The 21,201-nt window shown below is 37.7% G+C and overlaps 1 protein-coding gene across 2 annotated transcripts in view; it reads left to right on the plus strand.

Annotated features, from left to right (window-relative positions):
- Positions 1–21,201, plus strand: part of zgc:171482 (zinc finger protein) — a 73,453-nt gene that overhangs the window by 3,747 nt on the left and 48,505 nt on the right. For both annotated transcript variants that reach the window (XM_053679723.1, XM_053679724.1), the window contains exon 2: positions 10,720–10,824. In XM_053679723.1, coding sequence (XP_053535698.1) covers positions 10,720–10,824 — 105 coding nt within the window. The remainder of the gene's footprint in view (positions 1–10,719; positions 10,825–21,201) is intronic.

The raw sequence follows: 21,201 nt of genomic DNA on the forward strand, positions 1-21,201 counted from the left end.
TACTTAACTCAGCCCCTCTGGCACCAACAGCCATGCCACAGTAAAGTCACTGAGATAAAATATTTCTCGTTTCTGATGTTTGACATGAACCTTAACTGAAGCTCTTGGCCTATTTTTGCATGATTTTATGTATTGCCCTGCTGCCACATGATTGGCTGATTGGATTGCGTGAATGAGCAGGGACACAGGTATTCCTTTTAAAGTGGGTGGCCAGTGTATATGCATTTGTTCATACAGATGCAATATAATACTTTATGTTTGGCAAGATGTCAGATTCAGCAAAGTTTTTAGTCGGTTAAGTCAAGGAGAGACACCTGTCTATCTAGAATGTATATTGATTACCCTGTGCTGTGTGTGTGTGTGTTCAGGCTGAAAATCAAGACACTACATCTATCAGATGTATTAGTGCTGCACCTATCAGACGAAGCCTCAATAACAAAGCAGAATTTTGTCTCTAATTCACTTCCCTCCTGTTCACCCTGTCAGAAGGATGCCATGTGATCATTTCCTCATCCTGCATTAAGCACTGAAAGCTATATCAGGCATTTCAATATTGACATCATGTCTTGCACTGCAGATTAGATATGTCCTGTGTATTCAGTTGAGCTTTTTTTTGTCAGACTTGTATACTGCTTTTTATTTCTATTTCAGTCTCCCAAGAAGTAAAAATAAAAGAAAACAAAGAAAATGATCATAAAACAATGCAGAACCTAAGCCTCACACATTTGATTGTGAATAATACATATATAATGCAAAATCTCTTTTGGTGCTAGCACAGAAATATCTGTTAGATACTTTTAACTTCAAAGAACAAGGAATACCAGCACACGTTGTGAGAAAGTCCAGAGATGTCACAGGATTTCAGTTTGCATTTTTCATGGTATGATGCATCCGTCAGATGTGTTATGTGTGATTTCTACTGCCATTTCCATGTCCCCTGAGGAGCTGGGATTGAACTATCTGTGAGATCTTAACCTTTCATGTGCTCCCCCACAACTGGATAGGCATCTATTTTGAGAGTACTTTGTCTGCTTGTTTTTTCTTTTACGCTTATGCTTTCAGTGTTTTCGGAAACAAAGCTAATAGAGGCAGAGAGACAGCCATCTGATGTGAACAGATTATGGTACGAAGAGCTAAAACCGGTGACAGTTCTGTGTGTGTGGCATCAAGTAATAAAACCTGATTGACAGTCTGTGCAAACAAGGTCATTGCAAGGTGTCTCCACACACAGCAGACATTTAAATTGCTCACTGAAATGCATAACTGGATCTCAGTGTGGGATTTTTCATTTATTTAACGTGGCTAAAATTAAGGAAGAATCTATTGCCAGCATATACACTCACCATCCACATTAATAGGATCAGGTGTAACACCTGTACACCTGTTCATGCAGTTATCCAATCAGCCAATCATGTGCCAGCAGTTCATTGAATAAAATCATGAGGATACAGGTTAAGAGCTTCAATTCATGTTCACATCAAACATCAGAATGGAGAAAAAATGTGATCTCTGTCACTTTGATTGTGGCATGGTTGTTGGTGCCAGATGGGCTGGTTTGAGTATTTCATAATCTGCTACAGATTGCATACAACAGTTTGTAGAATTTATACATATATATTCATCTTTAGTGGATCTGGAGCCTTTCCCAAGCTCATAGGGCAGGAATACACCCTGTATGGTACCGTTCACATCTCTGGTCAGTTTAACGTAACCATTCCACCTATTGGCTTGTTTTTGGAAGTTGGGAGGAAACTGAGCCACACTGACAAGGTATGGAAATGAGAGCATGGAAATCTCCACACAGACAGTAACCCGAGCTCCGGAATGAATCAGCAGCTGTGATCTAATAATCTTGCATGTGATGTGATAGCTTGGGCTTCAAAATCTGTGCAGAATGTCACCGATCAACGCCATTTTATTTGTGAAAGAATCAATTCATGAGCATGCAGTCAGCTACATGAAGAGCCAGTGAGAAAGAATTTAGATTTAACGGGTGAATGTGTCAGCCAACACTCAGATGATGCAAAAGTTGAATTAACACTGCATCTCAGCTAACCTATATATAATGAATAATAATATAATCACATTTTCGATTGGTAATCTCTAAATTTGGCCAATCTCATGAACCGATTGCAATTTGATGATGTAAAACATGTGAGGATGCAAAACACATGATGAACGTTAAACTTTAGCACTGCAGTCATGTCATCACCAGTGTGGAATTATTACGAGGTCTCAAGAAACAATGAAAAATTCGCCATTTGCCGTGTATTTTTAAAGGCCTATTAAAATGTTCATTGTAAAATAAATATCTGTTGTGCTTATTTATTTGATTCTCAATAAAAACAACAATCTACAACATTACTGTAAATAATATAACCAAGGGAACATCTGTGGTATTACTTTATCTGGAAAGAAAGGTTAACAGTGACGGTCAAAAGAAAGCGCACATATCACTTATATAAAACTTGAATGATCAGGATCGGTTTCAGCTGATCATGATGACAAGAAATCAGTAATCGGTATCGGCTGCAAAAATCCTGATCGGAACATCCCCTACTGATAATGGATACTAATGTGCAGAGAACATTTCTCAGACCATACAGGAAACGACCTCTGTCCGATCTCTGCTCATGGTTGTGAGTATATATATACAGATAAACAACATGCATGTACAGTAGTTGCTTCTGCTAAGCAAAAACTTTCTTTTCGCATGCTTTAGATGATGAGACAGGTCTTCTCCAATTCCAGCTATTCAACCCATTTCAGCGATTTCATTGTAGTTAACATAAGGGTTAAATGTACGGTTCATTATTGTTCCTTCATTCATTACCTAAATATGGTGCACCAGCGTGACGCCTTATACATATACATGCATATGTTTATTTAATGCTTCAGAACTGTAATATAGAACCAATTCAACTATCTAATTAGAGATCCTAAAATGTTCCACATCACTGACACAGCATTTAATAATTGCTGTTTTAATGGACATTTCTGCTTTATTCATTGTGCTCAACTGTATGTAAATGTGTGTGAGAGAGAAAGAGAGTGTGAGAGCACAGTATTTTAGCAAGTGCTGATTAGTAATGTGTGAAAAACATGACATTTAACAACTTTACTTCCAACTCATGGAAAATGAAAAGTCATATTTATATAACCTAGACATTTTTGTGAAGCAGAGATCATGAGCTTTAATCTAAAACGTTTTATTCCTTGGTATAGGTTCCTGTAGCAGATGTCAAGAAAGTCAAGTCACCTTTATTTCTATAGCACATTTAAAAGACAGCAAGTGTCATCCAACGTGCTTCACAGTATAATCAAATCAGTATAAGATTAAGACAGAATGAAATAAAATAATAACAACACAATTATGAAATCTAATAAAGTAAATAAGACAATAGGGAGACCAAAAAAACAAAGGCCCTCAATATCAACACAAAAACAAAGAGACAGCTCGATGAAAGAGACCTTACAAGGACTCAGATGCCTTGGAGAATAAATATGTTTTCAAAATTGGACATAAAAATGTCTGTTATGGGGGATGACTTTATAAACAATGGTAAAATATTCCACAATCTTGAGGTAGCAAAATTAATTAGGTGCATTACTAATGATGTCAATGGAAGATCCTCACAAGGATTTATTTCCTCTTTTGGCTGCTCCTATTTTGTGTCGCCACAGCGGATCATCCGCATGTTTAATTCTGGCACAGGTTTTATGCCAGATGCCCTTCCTGATGCAACCCTCCCCATTTTCTGGGATTGGGACTGGCACCGAGAGTGCACTGGCTTGTGCAACCCTCCAGTGGCTGGGGTTGGCTCCCTGACCAGGAATCGAACCTGGGAATCGTAGCTTCTCAATGCACAGGCACAAGTCTAACGTTGAGCATAGACTTAAGTCCTCTAACAGATGTCCCAGCATTCCTAGAGCAGTTATCAGGTGCAATTCTGTTTCATGTTGAAAGTGGGCTAAATACCTAGTCATTCCAAGGTTACACTTAACATGACTGATACCCACAAAAATAAAACATGGGTCACTTTGTCGCTGAAGGGACCAGCAGCCTGAGTGGTCCTCATGGCTCTGATTGCAATCGTGTTGACATGTTGCTGGCTTTTGGTACCTTGTCATCCTCATCCTTCGTTTACTCAAAGCGAATGCCAGACTCACCGAGGGCTTTGCAAGGCATGCTGGGAGCATATGATGAATTCAAAAGTGCAAGGACAAAGCAGTGCTTATAAAGGTTAAGGACACAAGCACCAATGTAAAAGCCAAGCAATCTGATAGGCTTTAGATTTATAGTAGCTGGCCTAATTTATGTTGCAGTTTGTGTAAAATAATAATACACAATTAAAAACAATCAGCTCATTGAAAGTTTTACAAAGTTGTGTAGTAAAGCTCTTATTTGTATTCTAGCATGATCAGGACATTTGGTAATCTTTTTTATCCCCTTTTTTATTAGATGAAATGGACAGTTTATTCCTAATTTATTTTAAATAGAAAGAACATCCTCAGAGGCTCTTAGTTTATGGTCCATTAGCCACTGATATGATGGTCATCTCTCTAGCACATCTGGGGCCTCATTTCAGAGTAGTTTATAACACTTAGGGAAAGAGTTTATATAGAAAATGTGTTAGATTACTGACTGGGTGACTTAACCATAAGGGTTGCATATGTACTGTAGACATTAAATACCAATTTAGGCAAATAGACATTGTCTGGAGTGTTTTTGATTATTCCAGAAATATGTTATGCACCACAATTAGAGGCACTGCAGATCAGGATTTTTTTTTCTTTTTTGAAAAGCTGTGTTTGTGAGATGATGTTCAATCGTTCATCCCCTTGTGTTTTATTTTGATAAGTTCTATGCTTTTGAAAATGTGCTTTCTGTATCTGGGTGACACTTGTCAGACGCAACAAAAGGAAATGTGACATATTTCTTTGTTAGACACCATGGCTATGTGACATTTTGTCTATTCCTAAGTAACAAAGTAATCTAAGAGATTCAATACAAACACTTATCTGAGCACAGTGACATTTCAGAGACAAACAACAAGACCAAAATCAGTGAGAAATGTAAATCCTAATGCTACAGACAGGGGTGTAAATGCTTTTCTTTTCTTTTTTTTTCCACTAACAAAATAGGATGCAGAAGTCTGCTCGGACTCTCTTCTGACTTGCATTTCCAGCATTTGATGGGCACCTTGTTGGAAAGAAGAGAATGATGACTAGCTCAAAGCTGTCAGAACTGACCTTAGCTTCGTTACTAATTGCCAAAACAATCAGCAAATTTTATCTGCTGTCCTTTCAATTTCAATTAGTTTTCTGTTGGTAAAGTTTTAGCGGTTTATCTAACTGATCATTACTGAGGTCATTAAAATGTAATTAGTTTAATACCTTTAGCCATTGCTAAGAGTTTCCAAAAGTCTGGAGTTCATAACATCTTTAACTGTATCAGTAGAATAACGGAAGGAGGGGAAAACCAGTAGTAGGAGTTAAAATGCCAAGCTGTAGCTCAGTAATCGATATGATGTGCAGGGGGGGGGGGTCTAGGTCTATAGTGGGGGGGTCTAGGTCTATAGTGGCCTGGCCCACTCATCTTTTATAAAATATTTGACCTTAAATCATCTTCACAAAACTCCCCATGAACCGCGAGAGTTACCGACAAGATGCACTCTACGCTTTAGGATGTGCTGTGAAGTGAACTAGAAGCACTTGCACCACAGAATTGCAAATGTGTTGTTAGGAGAGAAGGAATTTCTAAAGCTGCTCTTTTCCACAGGGTGGTGCGAGAAAAGGAGGGATGAAGGCAGCAAGGATGCTCAGTTCACTTTCTTGCAGATGTATTTTTAATGCCCCTTCACACAAGCAGCCCAGCCAAAAAGAGCACTCATCAACTTTTTCAAGCCATGGCGCATTGAAGAAGCATGATGCTTGAAGCTGGTGCCAGCAGCACCTGACTCTCTGTCTTGCCAAAACGAATGCCATTTGCGTGTGTAGTTACTCTACATGCATCCAGTCAGTCTCCCTGAGAATATTAAGAGATGTTTAGCTATCAGAAATAATCCACCACGATCATGCTGTCAGTATTCAGAGCACCAGACCATGTAATTGCTGATTATTTGATTACATGATACTGTTATCATGGAATGCATATCGTAATGGCTGTCTCTAGTCATCTTTAGCAAAGCACTTTTAGCCTGAGCTGCAGCTCACATTTCACACAGCCCATTATACTGCACAATAATATCTCTTTGCATATCTGAACAGTACATTATATTTAGCGTCAATTCCGATTCTGTTAGACCAGATTTACTCTGAAGCAATCTCAACAGATTACGATCATTGATCGACGGTCCAGTGAAAGTTTTATGGGAGCAGGTGCTCCCCAGATTTGACAAGATAAGTTACTGTGGAGGTCAAATAGATAAAAAGAAGCTCATTCTTGTGTACAGCTGACCGTGAACTGCTGCAGTAAACCCAGAGGGTTGACATTGTAAACCCTTAGGCATTGTATTGCAGAGTATGGAGGGGTGCAAGGAGCTCACCTTTAGAGAGCTATGATCTGAACAAGAGTCATTTTATTCTCAACTCCATCTCTGCTAGTGAAACCTTCTGCTTTGAAGAAAAAATTCTCTCTGAAAACCTGAGCTGTGATTAAGCCTCAGTAAGTGCTGCTGGCTCCTTTTTTAAATTTTTTTATTTGATTTTTTTTTTTTAGGTCAGACAGCATCCTCAGACAGTGTCTCTCTGTCTTTCCCAGTTTTTCTGTATCCATTCCCAATATCCATCACAGAGCTGTGATCATGTACAATGTACCTACTTATGACAAAGAAATTCTTTATTCTCCAGTCTGACAGAGTGTAAGGGCAGACAGGACTGAACGAATATGCTCTTGGTGTTGCTGTTCGTTGCACATGAAAACAGCCTGACTGGATCTGTGCGTCAGTAAGAATAGCATAACAGTGAGCTGGCGTAGACAAGGTCTCTACAGTCACACCCAGCAGACAGGAGCGGATAGAGACAGATGGCAGAGGGAGGAATGATGTCACATCACAGATGAAGATAAGGCTGCCACATAAGTAACCTGTGCTCTGATTACAGTGCTACAAAATGATCACGTACTACTGTGTCTGGCTCAGGTGCAGTGCCTTATACTGCTAAGAATGCTATCAAAAGACTTGTGTGACTGATATTGATACTGTTGGGTTTTTTTTTCCATTCTATTCCCTCAGAAAAATCTGACTAGTCTCTTCTGCTCTTGCTGTCATTAATATTTTCTAAAAAAAAAAACCTTCTGAAGTATACTGAGCAGTGCTCTTGCTGAATACATTGCTGTCACTGGGATATGACTGATTTTTGGTTCTCCAGAGCCATAATGAATGAGCTAGAGAATGTTAGCATGCTAGCAAAACCACAGGTGATTAAATATATACACCGAGGTGATCAGATACCCCAGGTGATTCACTCTTGCCCAATAAAACAGAGTTTATAATACCGCAAAAAAGAACCACACAAACTCCTTGCATTAGTCACTACCTTACTATCATGAGTTCTCTATTTAAAACAACTTCACAACTGGGTAATGATGCAAATTCCATAACGAGCATAAATTGGCTGACTATCATTCACTATATTCCATCCAGTTAGAGAACAAAAAATTGCTTTAGATTCTTGCTTTAGGTTCAGCACAAAAAAAGTTAAATCTTCTGAATCTATTTTCCTCATATTGGCTCTCACTTACAGATTACCTTTTGTTTTGTTGACCTACACACTCTCTTTCTCTTTCACTTGTTGGCTCCTGCCAGTCACCGCGTTTTCATGTGTTTTTCATGCCTAAAGTTGAGGTGTGATGACATTTGATGTATCTAAGATGGCATATGATGTATGTGAACAAACTTAGCATCAATCCAAACAGCATTTCTTGACACAGTGCTGACATGAACTACTATTACAGGATTGTCATGGTGACAAACAGCAGCACAGGAACATAGTATTATAGAGGATATATTTTTCCTTTTTAACGAAACATATTACACACTAAAGCTTTAAGTGTTTGGTTGGTTTAAAGTAAAACATTTAATGTAGTTTGTTTTGTTTTAATGTTATTAAAAATATAGTCTTGTTTTTTACTGGGTCCTGTGGATCCGAGTGTCTATGGGTCAGAAGTTCACCTCTAGCCAAAGTACAAAAAGTAGACCGGTAAATAAGTTTTGTTTTGTGCTTATTGTATTTCATACCAATAGTGATTAAAATGATATCTCTGGGGAGGCCTGTGTGTGCAGAGTTTGCATGTTCTCCCTGTGCTTTGGGGGTTTCCTCTGGGTACTCTAGTTTCCTCCCCAGTGACCTGACACAGAAAGCATGTTGCCAGCTGCTGAGAGTTTAGTGGCCTATAGCAATGTGAAGCCTCCATAAAGAAGAGAATATTACATTACAGAGTTCATCTTGAGGTCCATCTTATCATTCAGCAGTGATAGAGAACCATCCACAAACCTTGAACTGCTGAGAGAGAGTGTGAGAGAGCGATCTGCCTTGCCTAAGGTCCCATTGTTATTACACTGACCACCAAGACCTCCTACTCTTCATACACTCCTCTAACCCAGCCTAATAAGAACACTGAGATCTCTTCACTGTTAGGTCTACAGGCAGGAAGAAGCATTTGAATATTTGACTCCTTTACATCTGAGTGAGCTCAGTAAGTGACCTGTCTACAGTATATTAATGTTGCATGTATACAGAGACATAGACATATATTGTAAAAGCATAAATTCACTGAACAGAACTCAGTATTATCTTCTAACCAAAACTTGTACCAAAACAATACTTATAAACAAACTGTCTGATGCATAGAACATCAAATGAAATCAGGATGCTGCAAGTCTGAAAGTTCAAAATTCTTATTATTTATAATTATTTATCATTATAATAATTATTTTTATTTTCTCCAAAGCAGAATTAATCAATTGTAAATTTTCTTATAAAGTGCTCAAAAGTAGATGTTGTTTGATTATATTTGTTCAGAAAATTTGCACAGGAACAAATGACTTATAAAGATATATATTGTTATACACCATATTGCAATATAGTTATTAATATCTAGTTTAACCTAAAGTATTTTCTAAAATATTCAGTTGGTTTGCACTGATGCACTTTTGAACGTCTTTTATGTTTCAAGGTTGTATTAAACTTTAAATTAACCATATTTTACATTCTTATTATTTACAAGCTCTAAATTGAAAATACCAGATTTAATTACATTTTTAGAAGCATCTGTGATAATCATACTGTAATTATAACTAAAGTTGGATCTTTTAATGAATGTAGATCGTAGACAAAAACAAATTAAGAAACTTTATTGTGTTATGTTAAACATATTACAAATAGTGTCAAAATAAAAATGTTCCTATTTATTTTTAACAAAAATAACTGTGTGGCTTCTGAGGTTTCTGCCTGTAGTGTACTTATTGTGTAAAATATCCCTGATAGATCTTTAGGAGCAAGTGAATACTAATATATGCAGTCTATGAATATTAGTCTCTCTGTTAGGAGCATACCAGTCAAGTTGAAGAAAGAGATCATTTCCTTCTAGTGATTCCTAAATGAAAAGTATCATTCTTGATGACATGAAGATGGTAACTAAATTGATTTTTTGTATAACAGAGGATTCTAATTAAGATTAGTAAGTGCAACAGAAAGCACTAATAATAATTTTGATATGGTGAGATGAGGAGCAGAAAGTGCATTAAAAGTATACCAGGAGCCATCACTTCAAACAGGCTGACAGGGCTGTTCTCTAATAGTTTCAAACAAGATCAATTAGACAACAATGCTATCGCTGTCCCATCTTGTAGCCTGCTGTTGAGCTAATTAGTAGCTGCTGCATGTTCTCATCTGTCATGTTGAGGACATTCAGTAACAGAGGACTAATTGTACACTTGGTGTGTAAAATGGGACTCAAACTGAACCTTGTCACTTGCAGCTCCATATCAGCCTGGCTCTGGTTAGTTTCATGTAATGGTTTTGACATTTTCTACTAAAGACAGTTTATTATTGAAGCAGATTACACTGGTCCATTTATATGGTACATATGGTACATTTATACTGGTCCTTATGGTTCGTCAATTATTGAGGTTGCAATACATCATTGAGCATATATCTTACTTACAAAGAGTAAAAAGTCTTTCATTGAATGTGTTTAATTATATGTTAATAGGAAAACATTGGAGACACTGAAACAAAGTATGACTTCTTTACCCTTAGGCAAAACCCATTTGTTGTCACTGCATGTAGCACATGTGGTCCATTACCGTCAAATGTACAAAAAAAATTCTATGACATCACAAACTCAGCAACTCTGTGCTGAAACTTAAAATGGAGCTGTAATTATGATAAGGAAACAGCAGTGAAATACTGTAGCTGTGAAAATGTATCACCAAACCCAGATATACCTGACGCACATAACATAGAAAAAACCTTTCCCTTGAAATCTGCTACAGCAGTTTTTTCTTTGTCCTAGTGTATCAGATGACACGTTCCATAGCTAAACATTGTCACATGTTTTAGCAAAGACCAGTATTAGCCTAGGCTTAGCAAACACCTGGGTGGTGATTATCACATTTGGATAAAGTTGTTGATAAAGCTTGTGACTGAACTTGACAAGATAAAGTGCAGTGTCCTCTATAAGTCCTGACCATGTGTGCTGCTGTTTGTTGTCAGATGAAATCTGCAGGATTTGTCGATGGAGGACTCTTTACCGAGAGCTACTGTAACATCTGCAATGCTCAGCTCATCTCTGAGTCACAGCGTGTTGCGCACTATGAGGTGAGACTTCATGTTACATACACGTACACACAGAACACACATTCAGTGATGTTATTTACACTTTTTCTCTGTTGGCTGTTTAACATGCTCTCTCACATACAAACACGCACACATACACACCTGTCATTACACTCTCACTTTCCTCACGTTCTTTTATTTTCTGTAACATGTAACTGAAATTAATTGAGGAATAATTAAAAAGTTGATAATTGGCACATTCTAAAATCATGGCATTTTTATTGCCTTCCCAAACACAGTCCTGATAACTCTTATGTCATAGCACCATCTACCCTGTGCTTGTAAAACCAAGGCTAGGGTGAGGGGGGGTTGATTCAGGGGTGTGGCTAATTTTTTTTATGGGATATGAAGAAGGTTTCTATCTTTCATTCACTCGAAAGCCTACAAAAGTGTGCTCCACACAAAAGCGTAGCGGGTATATTCTGCATATGGTTGGCCAATGTCGACTTTTGTGATTGTCCAGAATACCTACAGGCTGCAACCAATGGGAACACTTCTCTATCAGCACACATCCTCACAGGACCGATCAGACCATCTCAGGGAAGTTATTGCTGCTAAAGGTGGCACAACCAGATTTTAATTTTAAGGAGGCAATTAGATTTTTACATTGGTGATCGGTGTGTGATAACTTTTTTTGCTTAAAAAAAACAGATTGTGTGTTTATTCAGGTTGCCTTTGTTTTATGTTATAGTTGGTTTGAAGATCTAAACCTATTTAGTATGAGATATACACAAAAACAGAAGAAATCAGGATGGAGCAAATACAGCACTGTATATAACACAGCACTGTATTATAATGTAACATTGCTTAATGTAATGTAACATAATGTAACATTAATATAACAGTGTAGTTAGTATTTAGCAATATTATACTGGAATGATAATGAGGCTTTATTGGTCACATACACAGTAGAGCACAGTGAAATTTTTTCTTCGCATACCTCAGCCTGTCAGAAAGCTAGGGTCAGAGTGCCAGGTCAACCATGATACAGCACCTCTGGAGCAGAGAGGGTTAAGGGTGGCAGCTTGGCAGTGCTGGGGCTTGAACCCCTGACCTTCCAATCAGTAACCCAAAGCCTTAACCGCTAAGCAACCACTTTATTGTCCTTTATTCATTTATTTATTTTTGTGTAAATCATGTTGATTGCTGTGTAATTTTAGGTCTTAAGTGAAGTAAAAACCAGTAACTTTAAAGTGTAATGGATAAAAAAAACATACACTCACCATCCACAGTATTGTCAGTATTGGAGAAAAATAATAATAGTATAAATAGCTACAATAAATCACTATACACAGAGTCAGCATTTATTATAAAACTAAAATCAGACTATTTCCCTTGTGTGTACACTATAGATATATTTTTCACAGGGGTGCGTGTTCCTCCCACTTTCAACCTTACCTAGGTTACAGGGAGAGTCACTGCATAGGAGATCTAATCTTGCACCTAGCTGTCATAATCATAGAAGTAAGAAATTAATCACTACAGACATAAGAAAATAACTACGGTAGTTATAGGAAAGTAATCAACAATAAGGTAGCGTGATATGGCCTAATACAACTTTGTAAAATACTCCCATCATTTTCATGTGTTTATGGGAACATTTTATGTTGTGGAAATGTTTTAGCTCTTGCAGCTGCATTTGCAGTTAAAGGAATCCTAAAAGACTGCTGCAGCACTCTTAGCACTCCTACTTCCCGCATACTTGTTGGCAACACTTACATTATTGCAGCTATAAACAGGCATCCCCTCACCAGCAGTCACCTTACAGAAAACTTGAAGGTGAAGCATTACATTTGACTGTTAACAAGAAATCACACTGGAGTCTCCTTCCATAGATGTTAATTAAATGTTCTCCTTATACCCCATGGAAACCTGTTAGTGACTACAGGTTTTCCTTTGTTAGCACATTTGAGAATACAAAACCTGATTATTATTAGGCAACATTAAATGCAGAGTGTCTTCCCTGTGTAAGTTCCTGTAATGTAGTTGTTATTAAACATTATTTAACAATATTAAATATTAATTAAACACCATTTTTTAAAAACACAACAGATTTCAAGATGTATTTTTTCCCCCCAAAATTAACCCAACATTCAGAAACCAGGTGAGAAAAAATAAGTACACCCTTCCTACTTCCACAGTCATGTCACAGTCAGAGAGTAATTAGCAGTAAGGTGATAGTAATGAAATGCACACAAAAAAAGTTAATCATCAAGAAGTGTGACTACCTCTGTAAAAGGAGAACTTTTGGCAGTTTGGTGTTCTGGAGTTCTCAGGTGTGTGTCTATGTCATGCCATGAAGAAAGAACATCAGCCATGACCTCAGAGTAGAAATTGTTGCTGCCCATCAATCTGTGGAGGCTTACAAGGCTTACAATCTCCAAATAATTTGAAATTCACCATTCTACAGTGAGAAGGATTGTTTACAAATGGAGACAGTTGCCAATCTTCCCAGGAGTGGACTTCCCAGCAATTTCATTCCAATCTCAACCCATTTAATGCTCAGAGATATAAATAAAACCCAAAGCTCCATCATGTGATCTACAGGCCTCTGTAAGCACACTAAATGCTTATGTTCATGACAGAACCATCAGAAAAAGACTGAACAAGACTGGCTTTCATGGATGTATGGCTATTGGAAAAAGCTCCTTCTCTCCAAAAAGAATAGGACAGCATAACTTTGCAAAATTGCATCTTAACAAACCACAATGGTTCTGGAACAATATCCTTTGGACTGATGAGACCAAGGTGGAGATGTTTAGCCATCATGCACAGCACCATATTTGGCGAAAACCAAACACAGTGTATCATCTCATACCAACTGTCAAGCATGATGGTGGAGGGGTGATTTGAGCTTGTTTTGTAGCCATATGACCTGGGAAACTTGCAGTCATTGAGACAACAATGAACTCCACTTTATACAAAAATATTCTTGAGTCAAATGTGAGGCCATCTGTCCAGGAACCTGGTCTGAAATTGGGTCATGCAACAGGACAATGATCCCAAGCACACCAACAAATCAACATCTGAATGGCTAAAGAAGAAAAAAATCAGAATGGCCAAGTCAGAGTCCAGACCTCAACCTCATTGAGATGCTGTGGTGGGATCTTTGTATAAAGAAATACCCTCAAACATCAGCGAATGAATGAATGTTGTAAAGAAAAGTGGGCTAGAATTTTTCCCACAGTTCACATAAAATGTTTACTTAAAGTTATTGCTACTTGACTAAAGGTTCTACATGTTACTGAATTATAGGATGTACTTATTTTTTTCCACCTGGTTTCTGAATGTTGATTTACATTTTTAAAAAAAAATTTTTGGGGTGTGACTGAAATCTTTTGTGGTTTTTTTTTGTCATCTGAGGTAATTTGCTTACAGAATTTGGTGAGGACCACACAATTGTTATTTAGGCCCTGATAAATAAAAGCAAAGAATTGAAGGAGGGTGTACTTTCTTTTTCCCATGACTGCATACCTTTTGATTTAGCTTGCAGTTGACGTTATTTATTAGTGCTGTGTTGTTTTTCATTTTCATCATTCAGAATAAAGAATTTTACAGCAATGTGGCATGCGTATATTTAATTATTTGCATTATTATTATTATTTGTTTATTTTGTTTACTTGTTTATTTAATAAATTATTAATTACTTGGAGTTAGTGATTGCCTCCTCCTGTCTGAAGCTGAAACTAAATCATTTTGCTTCCTTTAATATCCAACCACACAGTATTGGCTATTCTTTTGTATTTATAATTACCCCCCCCCCCCCCCCCCCCCCACACACACACACACACACACACACTAGTCTACATGTACTCCTAAAGTTGATAATCATTGGTAATATTAAAATATTTTGCACTTTGTACTCTGGTAAAGAATAGCTAAACACTAAGCTCATGCATTTTTCACAGCCTGCTTTTAAAGCTGTAATCTAGTCCACCTCTCTCAAGACTCCCAACCTCAGAGAAAGTAATTTAAGGACTGATCATTAAAGAATCATTCCCATGCATTATTTACAGCCTTCACTTTGTGCCTTTCTGGACTACAAACTATGCAATCAGTAGATTAACAGGTTTAGCTAATGAGGACAAACCCTAAGTGTAAGAATCTGTGTAGCAGACAGAGTGTCTCTGAGTGGCAGTTTAGCTCTGTGAGATGTATTTACATAGCAGCTCCAGTAACCGAAGCACTATATTTAGTGATGGATTTTCTGGCTCTTATTTCATTGGCCTGTCATCTCTCATCTAGACTGTCCATTCTCAAATTGCACATTGTTTAGATGAGTATGGCTGAATTTATTGCAGGCTGCATGCAGCCCAGCTTTATATTCACTGAAAACCAACTAGAAAAGTTGTTTAGCATTAGACTTCACTGAACTACTCATTCCAGAGCAGTGAATGTGGTGTGCACACACTGTTCCTTTCCTAATCTCTGTATCCTTTGAGAGTCTGTGAGCTTTGAGAAGTGATGTCTGCCAAAATGTATCCCAGCACCTGCTCCTTATGCTGGAGTTTTCATTGTTCCGGTATCATAAACACGAAATCTGATGAAAATCTAAGGAAGGAAAATAATCGAAGGTGAGCGAGGCATAATAGAAATCAAGAATGGGAGGAAAGATGGATGTAATGGCTTTCAGGGGAAGAAGAAGAAGAAGGGGCAATCCTTTCCATTTGTTTGAAGTCTTGTAATGAATGCAGACCCTTTAATGGATCAACAGTGACAGTTTTAATTCTGGACAACAGAAGTTGAACAAAGTACTATAGAGACAGGTGAAATGAATCCAAAATTAATCAAGTAACAGTGACTATTAAAAGAGTGGGAGAGAGAGAGAGAGTATGTAGGAATAGCTCAAGTGGAGTTGAAAGGGTACGATAGCTGTCTCCTAAAAGATGGTAAATGGAACCAATTTATAAGCCAGCTTTCATCCTCTGAACAAATCATACCGGTCTCAAAGCATCCTTTTCCTCATAAGCATGGAGAGCAGTGCTACATCTTCCCTCAGCTGAGGCATTTGTTTATGGCATACGGATATGCACAGACAGACCGGCCCATCCTTCATTTATGCAGCAGCATTTCTTTTGTCATACTTTATTAGTCTCAATTTATGCGTTTGTTTTGCCTCACTTTCTTCTTTTTTTATAATCTTTAATTAATGCCAATAAAATAAAACAACTGGTTTTCACAAAATGTCCTTAATGTTATTCTTAATCCCTGGCCTAGTGAATTAGCGTGAGGATGTGTTTTTGACAGGAAGACAGTGTAAAGGATGACATGATCTGAAGTCGATCAAGTTGAGGTTTACATTAGTTATCAAAAAGTTAACAATCTTCTTATTAAATTGACACATTTAGGAGCTTTTGTAGGATACGAACGTTTGTTCTGAAAATATTGGATTTTCCTAAATACCAAATTTCTTGTGTAAATGCTCCTATGAATGATTTATGGATAAATCTGTTTGTATCCAGCTTAATAAAAGAGGCTCAATGTCAGTAAAACATAGATTCAGGTCGAAGCAGAGAAGTAGAAATGGTGTAATATATAAACTCTCTTGTGGCATACATTGTTGGCATCAGTGGCCTCTTTCATCCTCTCATACTGGGTCAGTGTAATTTAGCCAGGCTGCTCGCTCGCTCGCTCGCTCGCTCTCTCTCTCTCTCTCTCTCTCTCTCTCTCTCTTTCTTTCTCACTCTCTCTCTGCACACAACCTCCTCTCACACTCAGTTATCAAAGCCACTGGCTGCTCACGGACAGTGCTAGGGTGAGCAAAAAAAAAACCATGCAGACTTCATGCATCAACACATATCAATACTCATTTACGAGTTCATTCTCTATAGGTCTTAAGACTCTAACCTACATCCTCCATCTGTCTTATGGTTTACTAAGAAAAACTGTGTACTTGCCCCTCATTCAGTATATCTGTTTGCAACTTTGTATCTGCACATGCTTATTATTGGTTTACACAATCCTGGAGCATTGCGTCTGAAATACATAAATATGCTCACACACATACACACGCACACACACACACACACAAAAATAGCTGTATATTTTTGCCTATTTCTTCTAACACCCACAAGACAGAACGTTGAATTCAGTCACATGGCCATATAATCACTACTTTTTCAAACCAGTTTATCTGTGAATGAAACATTCATACCTAAGATCCACAGCTAATATTGTGTTACCTTAAATGAGAAATGCAAAGCAGTCCACAGAACAGCACCCCATGTCTGATAAGAACACATGCATTTTTAACACACCCATTTTTGGATAAAGCTGTTTTTTTTTCAATTCTACTCACACAACTACCCGAGACATAAGTTTGTATCCCTGGCTGACGCAATGGGCTGAAGTTCCTCGAACTTTTGACAAAGCTTATACAATACAAAGTTTTTTCCACCAGAAATGTCTGTGTGAGCAGGATTACTCAACCTTCATCCTGAGCTGCTGTGACCTGCAGAGCGTACTGCTTCTCCTGCTGATTTAACTGATTTAACACTTCAGGAAGTGAGCAGGAAACTGTATTTGAAACTGTATGTAAGGGCCTAAGGGTATTCAGAGGATGTTTGATAAAATATCGGGTAAAACAGCTCCAAGCACTTTGCAATGTTCATAAATTACTTGGGCAGTATCAGAACATGTTTGATAGTTTGCTTCATTTGTAACTGTTTTAGCATGGCAGCAAGATCCTTAACACCAGAACTGAGTCTACAATTAGAGGTTTGCTGAGGACTGTTTTTTAAATGCCCACTTACACCCTTTCTCGAGGAAGCCTGACCAATAATATCTGCTCCGGCATTTACAGTCATGTGAAAAAATAATACACCCCATGGAAATTGCTTGTTTTTTTGTTTGTTTGTTAGTTTGTTTGTTTTTTTTGTTTTTTTTTACATATTTGGACAAGCAAACATTTGATCCTCTTTGAAATAGTGCCTTTTAACAGGTTATTAATAGGTGATACACTTCATCAAATGACACATGAAATTGACATTTTGTAATAAAAATGTAACTTAGCTTAACTTAAAAAAAAAAAAAACAGATCAGTCACTTGGAAAAAGTAAGTACACTCCTACAGTTATCACAGCTTCAAATCCATAACATTTTAATCAGGTGTTCAAGATCGGGTGCCAGTTATTAGAACCTGCTTAGGGAGTGCAAGTGGAACCGATCTTATTTATACCTCTCATATCTAGTGTCTGGTGTTCCCTTTTCTATTGAGGTGTGTGGTGTCATCCTGCCAAGATCTAAAGAGTTCTGTAAGGCCTTCAGAAAAAAAGGTTATGGATGCCTATGAGTCTGGCAATGCATCCTTCCACTGTAAAGAAAATAATGTACAAACATGGCAGATTTCAAATGAATGCCAATTCGTCCAGGACTGGCCGTTCCAGCAAATTCAGCCCAAGAGCAGACCTCCTGATGCAAAAAGTAGTCTCCAAGAACCCCAAAATTTAATCATAGGATCTGCTAGTGAGTATTGCAACTGTTGGTGTCAAAGTGCATGCTTCTCCAATCAGGAAGAGATTGCACAATTTTGACCAGCATGGGAGGAGTGCTAGGAAAAAGCCTTTGCAAGACTACAGTTTTCCAATGAGCATATAGGCAAAGACCAGGCCTTTTGGAATAATGTGCTATGGACAGACCAATCACAGATAGAGTTGTTTGGCCACAGTGACAGTAGACTTGTTTGGCGCATACCAAAGACAACTTTTCAGGAGACGCACAGTGAACCACGGTGGTGGAAATGTTATGGTTTGTTTCACTGCCTCAGGGACTGGATAGCTTGACTTCATTGATTCAGCTATGAATTCTGCATCATATCAAAGAGTGATTGAAGATAATGTGAGGGAGTGTACCATCTGTCCAAAAGGTGAAGTTGAACTGAAAATCTACCAAGGAATGGCTCAAAAAGAAGAAATGGAGGGTTATGAAATGGATTAGTCAAAGCCCGGATTTGAATCACATTGAAATGTTGTTGGGGATTTGAAACTGGCAGTACATGCAAAAAAACCCTCAAACATCTTGCAACTTAAAGAATATTGCATGGAAGAGTGGTCAAAAATTCCAGCAAGGCTCGTGGACAATTATGCAAAACATCTGTAAGACACTATTTCTGCTAAAGGGGCAATACTAGCTTCTGGGGCCAAGGGTGCACTTACTTTTTCCACAGACGAATATTACATCTATTGATATTTCTGTTGAATAAATGATTGAAAAAGCTATTTTTCCTTGTGGTTTTGTTCAAGCATATAAATGTCACTAATTGGCACTGTTTCAAAAATGATCAAATGATTGCTTGTCCAAATATGTCAAAAAAGCCAACAGTTTCCATGAGGTGTACTTATTTTTTTCACATCACTGTATTTCTGTTTGTACCCAACCATGATATATTCTTGAACTTAGTTGGTTATTTTGCAAAATATCATTATTTTAAACTGCATTGACCTTGACTAGAACAAAGAAGATATTAAAGTTTAAGCTTATTTCATTGCTTAATTAATGAATTAAGCCCATTTTACACAGTGTCAACACTATAACCAATAAACTCCCATATTAAGGTAGCCTTTTAGACCTGAATTGTGCAGAGTTGAAGCTGTGTGGTTGAAGCAAAAACAAAGTTCAGTATTTTTCTTGAATTCCTCTACTGTGTGCCACAGTCTGCAGGGCACAGGCATCATTTCTAGCTAGAAACACTACAAAATGCAATATTTGTGCTATACTGTGCAGAGTAGGCTTATAAACTAAACTGTACATGGGCTACGTTTCAGCCTTCAGATCTATTACAACAGCATGCACTCTGGAGACGAAAGCATGAAAGTTTTAACTACTACAGAATGTTGGCATGAACATCTCATTGGATTAAAGAATTTTAAGTGATCATATGCAGTGCTGATGCGTGTTTGTTATAACATAGCAAATTAAAGATGTTATATTTACAAAGCCAGTGTGAGAGAATGCAGAAATGAATGCTTCATAACCTGAGTATGTGACCCACATGATCAGTGTCTGGTGTTACATTTATACTAAGTATTTTTTTTGTATTTTGATGTTGGGTCCAATTGGTTGCACACCTCTATGTAAAACAACAGTAAAACAACTGGCAAATATTGTGGAAGAATGATACGTTTATGTTAGCCTTCATTCATTCATTGTTGTAGTCCCAAACAAAAACAGACATGAATATGGTGAAATTATTGTGTAGGAATTATTTCATCATGTGGTGATGGAGTGCATGATTCCTGAATGTTGAGTGCATTTTATATCCTGTATCCTACTGAAGCCTACCGACTGCATTCACCTTCCCACTGAAGTCAGCAAGGAGCTTGTTGTCCTGATAAACACCATAACAGCATTTTCACCACACGTTTCAGCAAATTATTGTAACAATGATTGTCTCTTCATGCTCTGAGGCACTCAGTGATATTACCTCTTATTCTCACATAAGCAAGTCCACACAAATATCAGATTTTAAATAGCAAGTATATGGATGGTTACTAAATGAAATAATAAAAAGCTCCAGCAATATATCAGCTTCAAAACAGACCTGAATAGCTGCCTTAAGTGCTGATGTTCTCAGCTAACAGGATCCTTTTCCTTTACTTCCTACCCTTGTGCTGGCTGTAGGGCTTCAGACCCCCACTGTGCATTTGCTCAAGATTATTATGTTCACCAAAGGGGCAGATTTCAGCTGTGTATGATATGGCAATTCTTTGATAGCCACATTTTTCAATTATATTAGCAGCAGTCAGAAAGTGCATCTGCTCACAGTGAACTATGGAAATTGCAGCTCTCTGCAGAAAAGGCCACGAGAGGCAGACATAAAAAAAAATACAGCTCATTCTGTGGACCGAGGAATACTCTCGGGCTCTTAAATGAAAATTTACATAGATATGAATTAATGACTGTCACGCATAGTGATATGATTTAATACCCTTTACTCACACTGTTAATGTGTCATTATGTCCAAGCACTGTTTTATAAAAAACTATTAGCCTAGAGGATACCTCGTTCCTAAACAAAGTACAGTAATATTACATATACTGTATATAGATAGTCTACCCAGTGAAAAATAGTGCAGCTGAAGAATTTATAATCAGGATAATGCCTCTGAGTAGCTTATTCCAGTAAGTAGTTTTGAAGTGTGCAATCCTGAGCTCCTCTGGCCCACCCTGACAGTTTGAAACTTGAGAAACTTGTAATTATTTTAAAAGTGAAGCACACACATGCATATTTAAAACTACAGGTGCCATCCAGCTCTTTTGGCATGCTCGGATGTTCGGATCCCTATGAAATAATAAAAGTGTTTGGGTGGCGGAGAGTAACCTTAGTGCAAGTGTTAATGTCCTCAGACTAGCCATCTGGCCA

This window comes from Ictalurus punctatus, chromosome 3 (assembly GCF_001660625.3).
Source record: "Ictalurus punctatus breed USDA103 chromosome 3, Coco_2.0, whole genome shotgun sequence".
Lineage (NCBI taxonomy): Eukaryota > Metazoa > Chordata > Actinopteri > Siluriformes > Ictaluridae > Ictalurus > Ictalurus punctatus.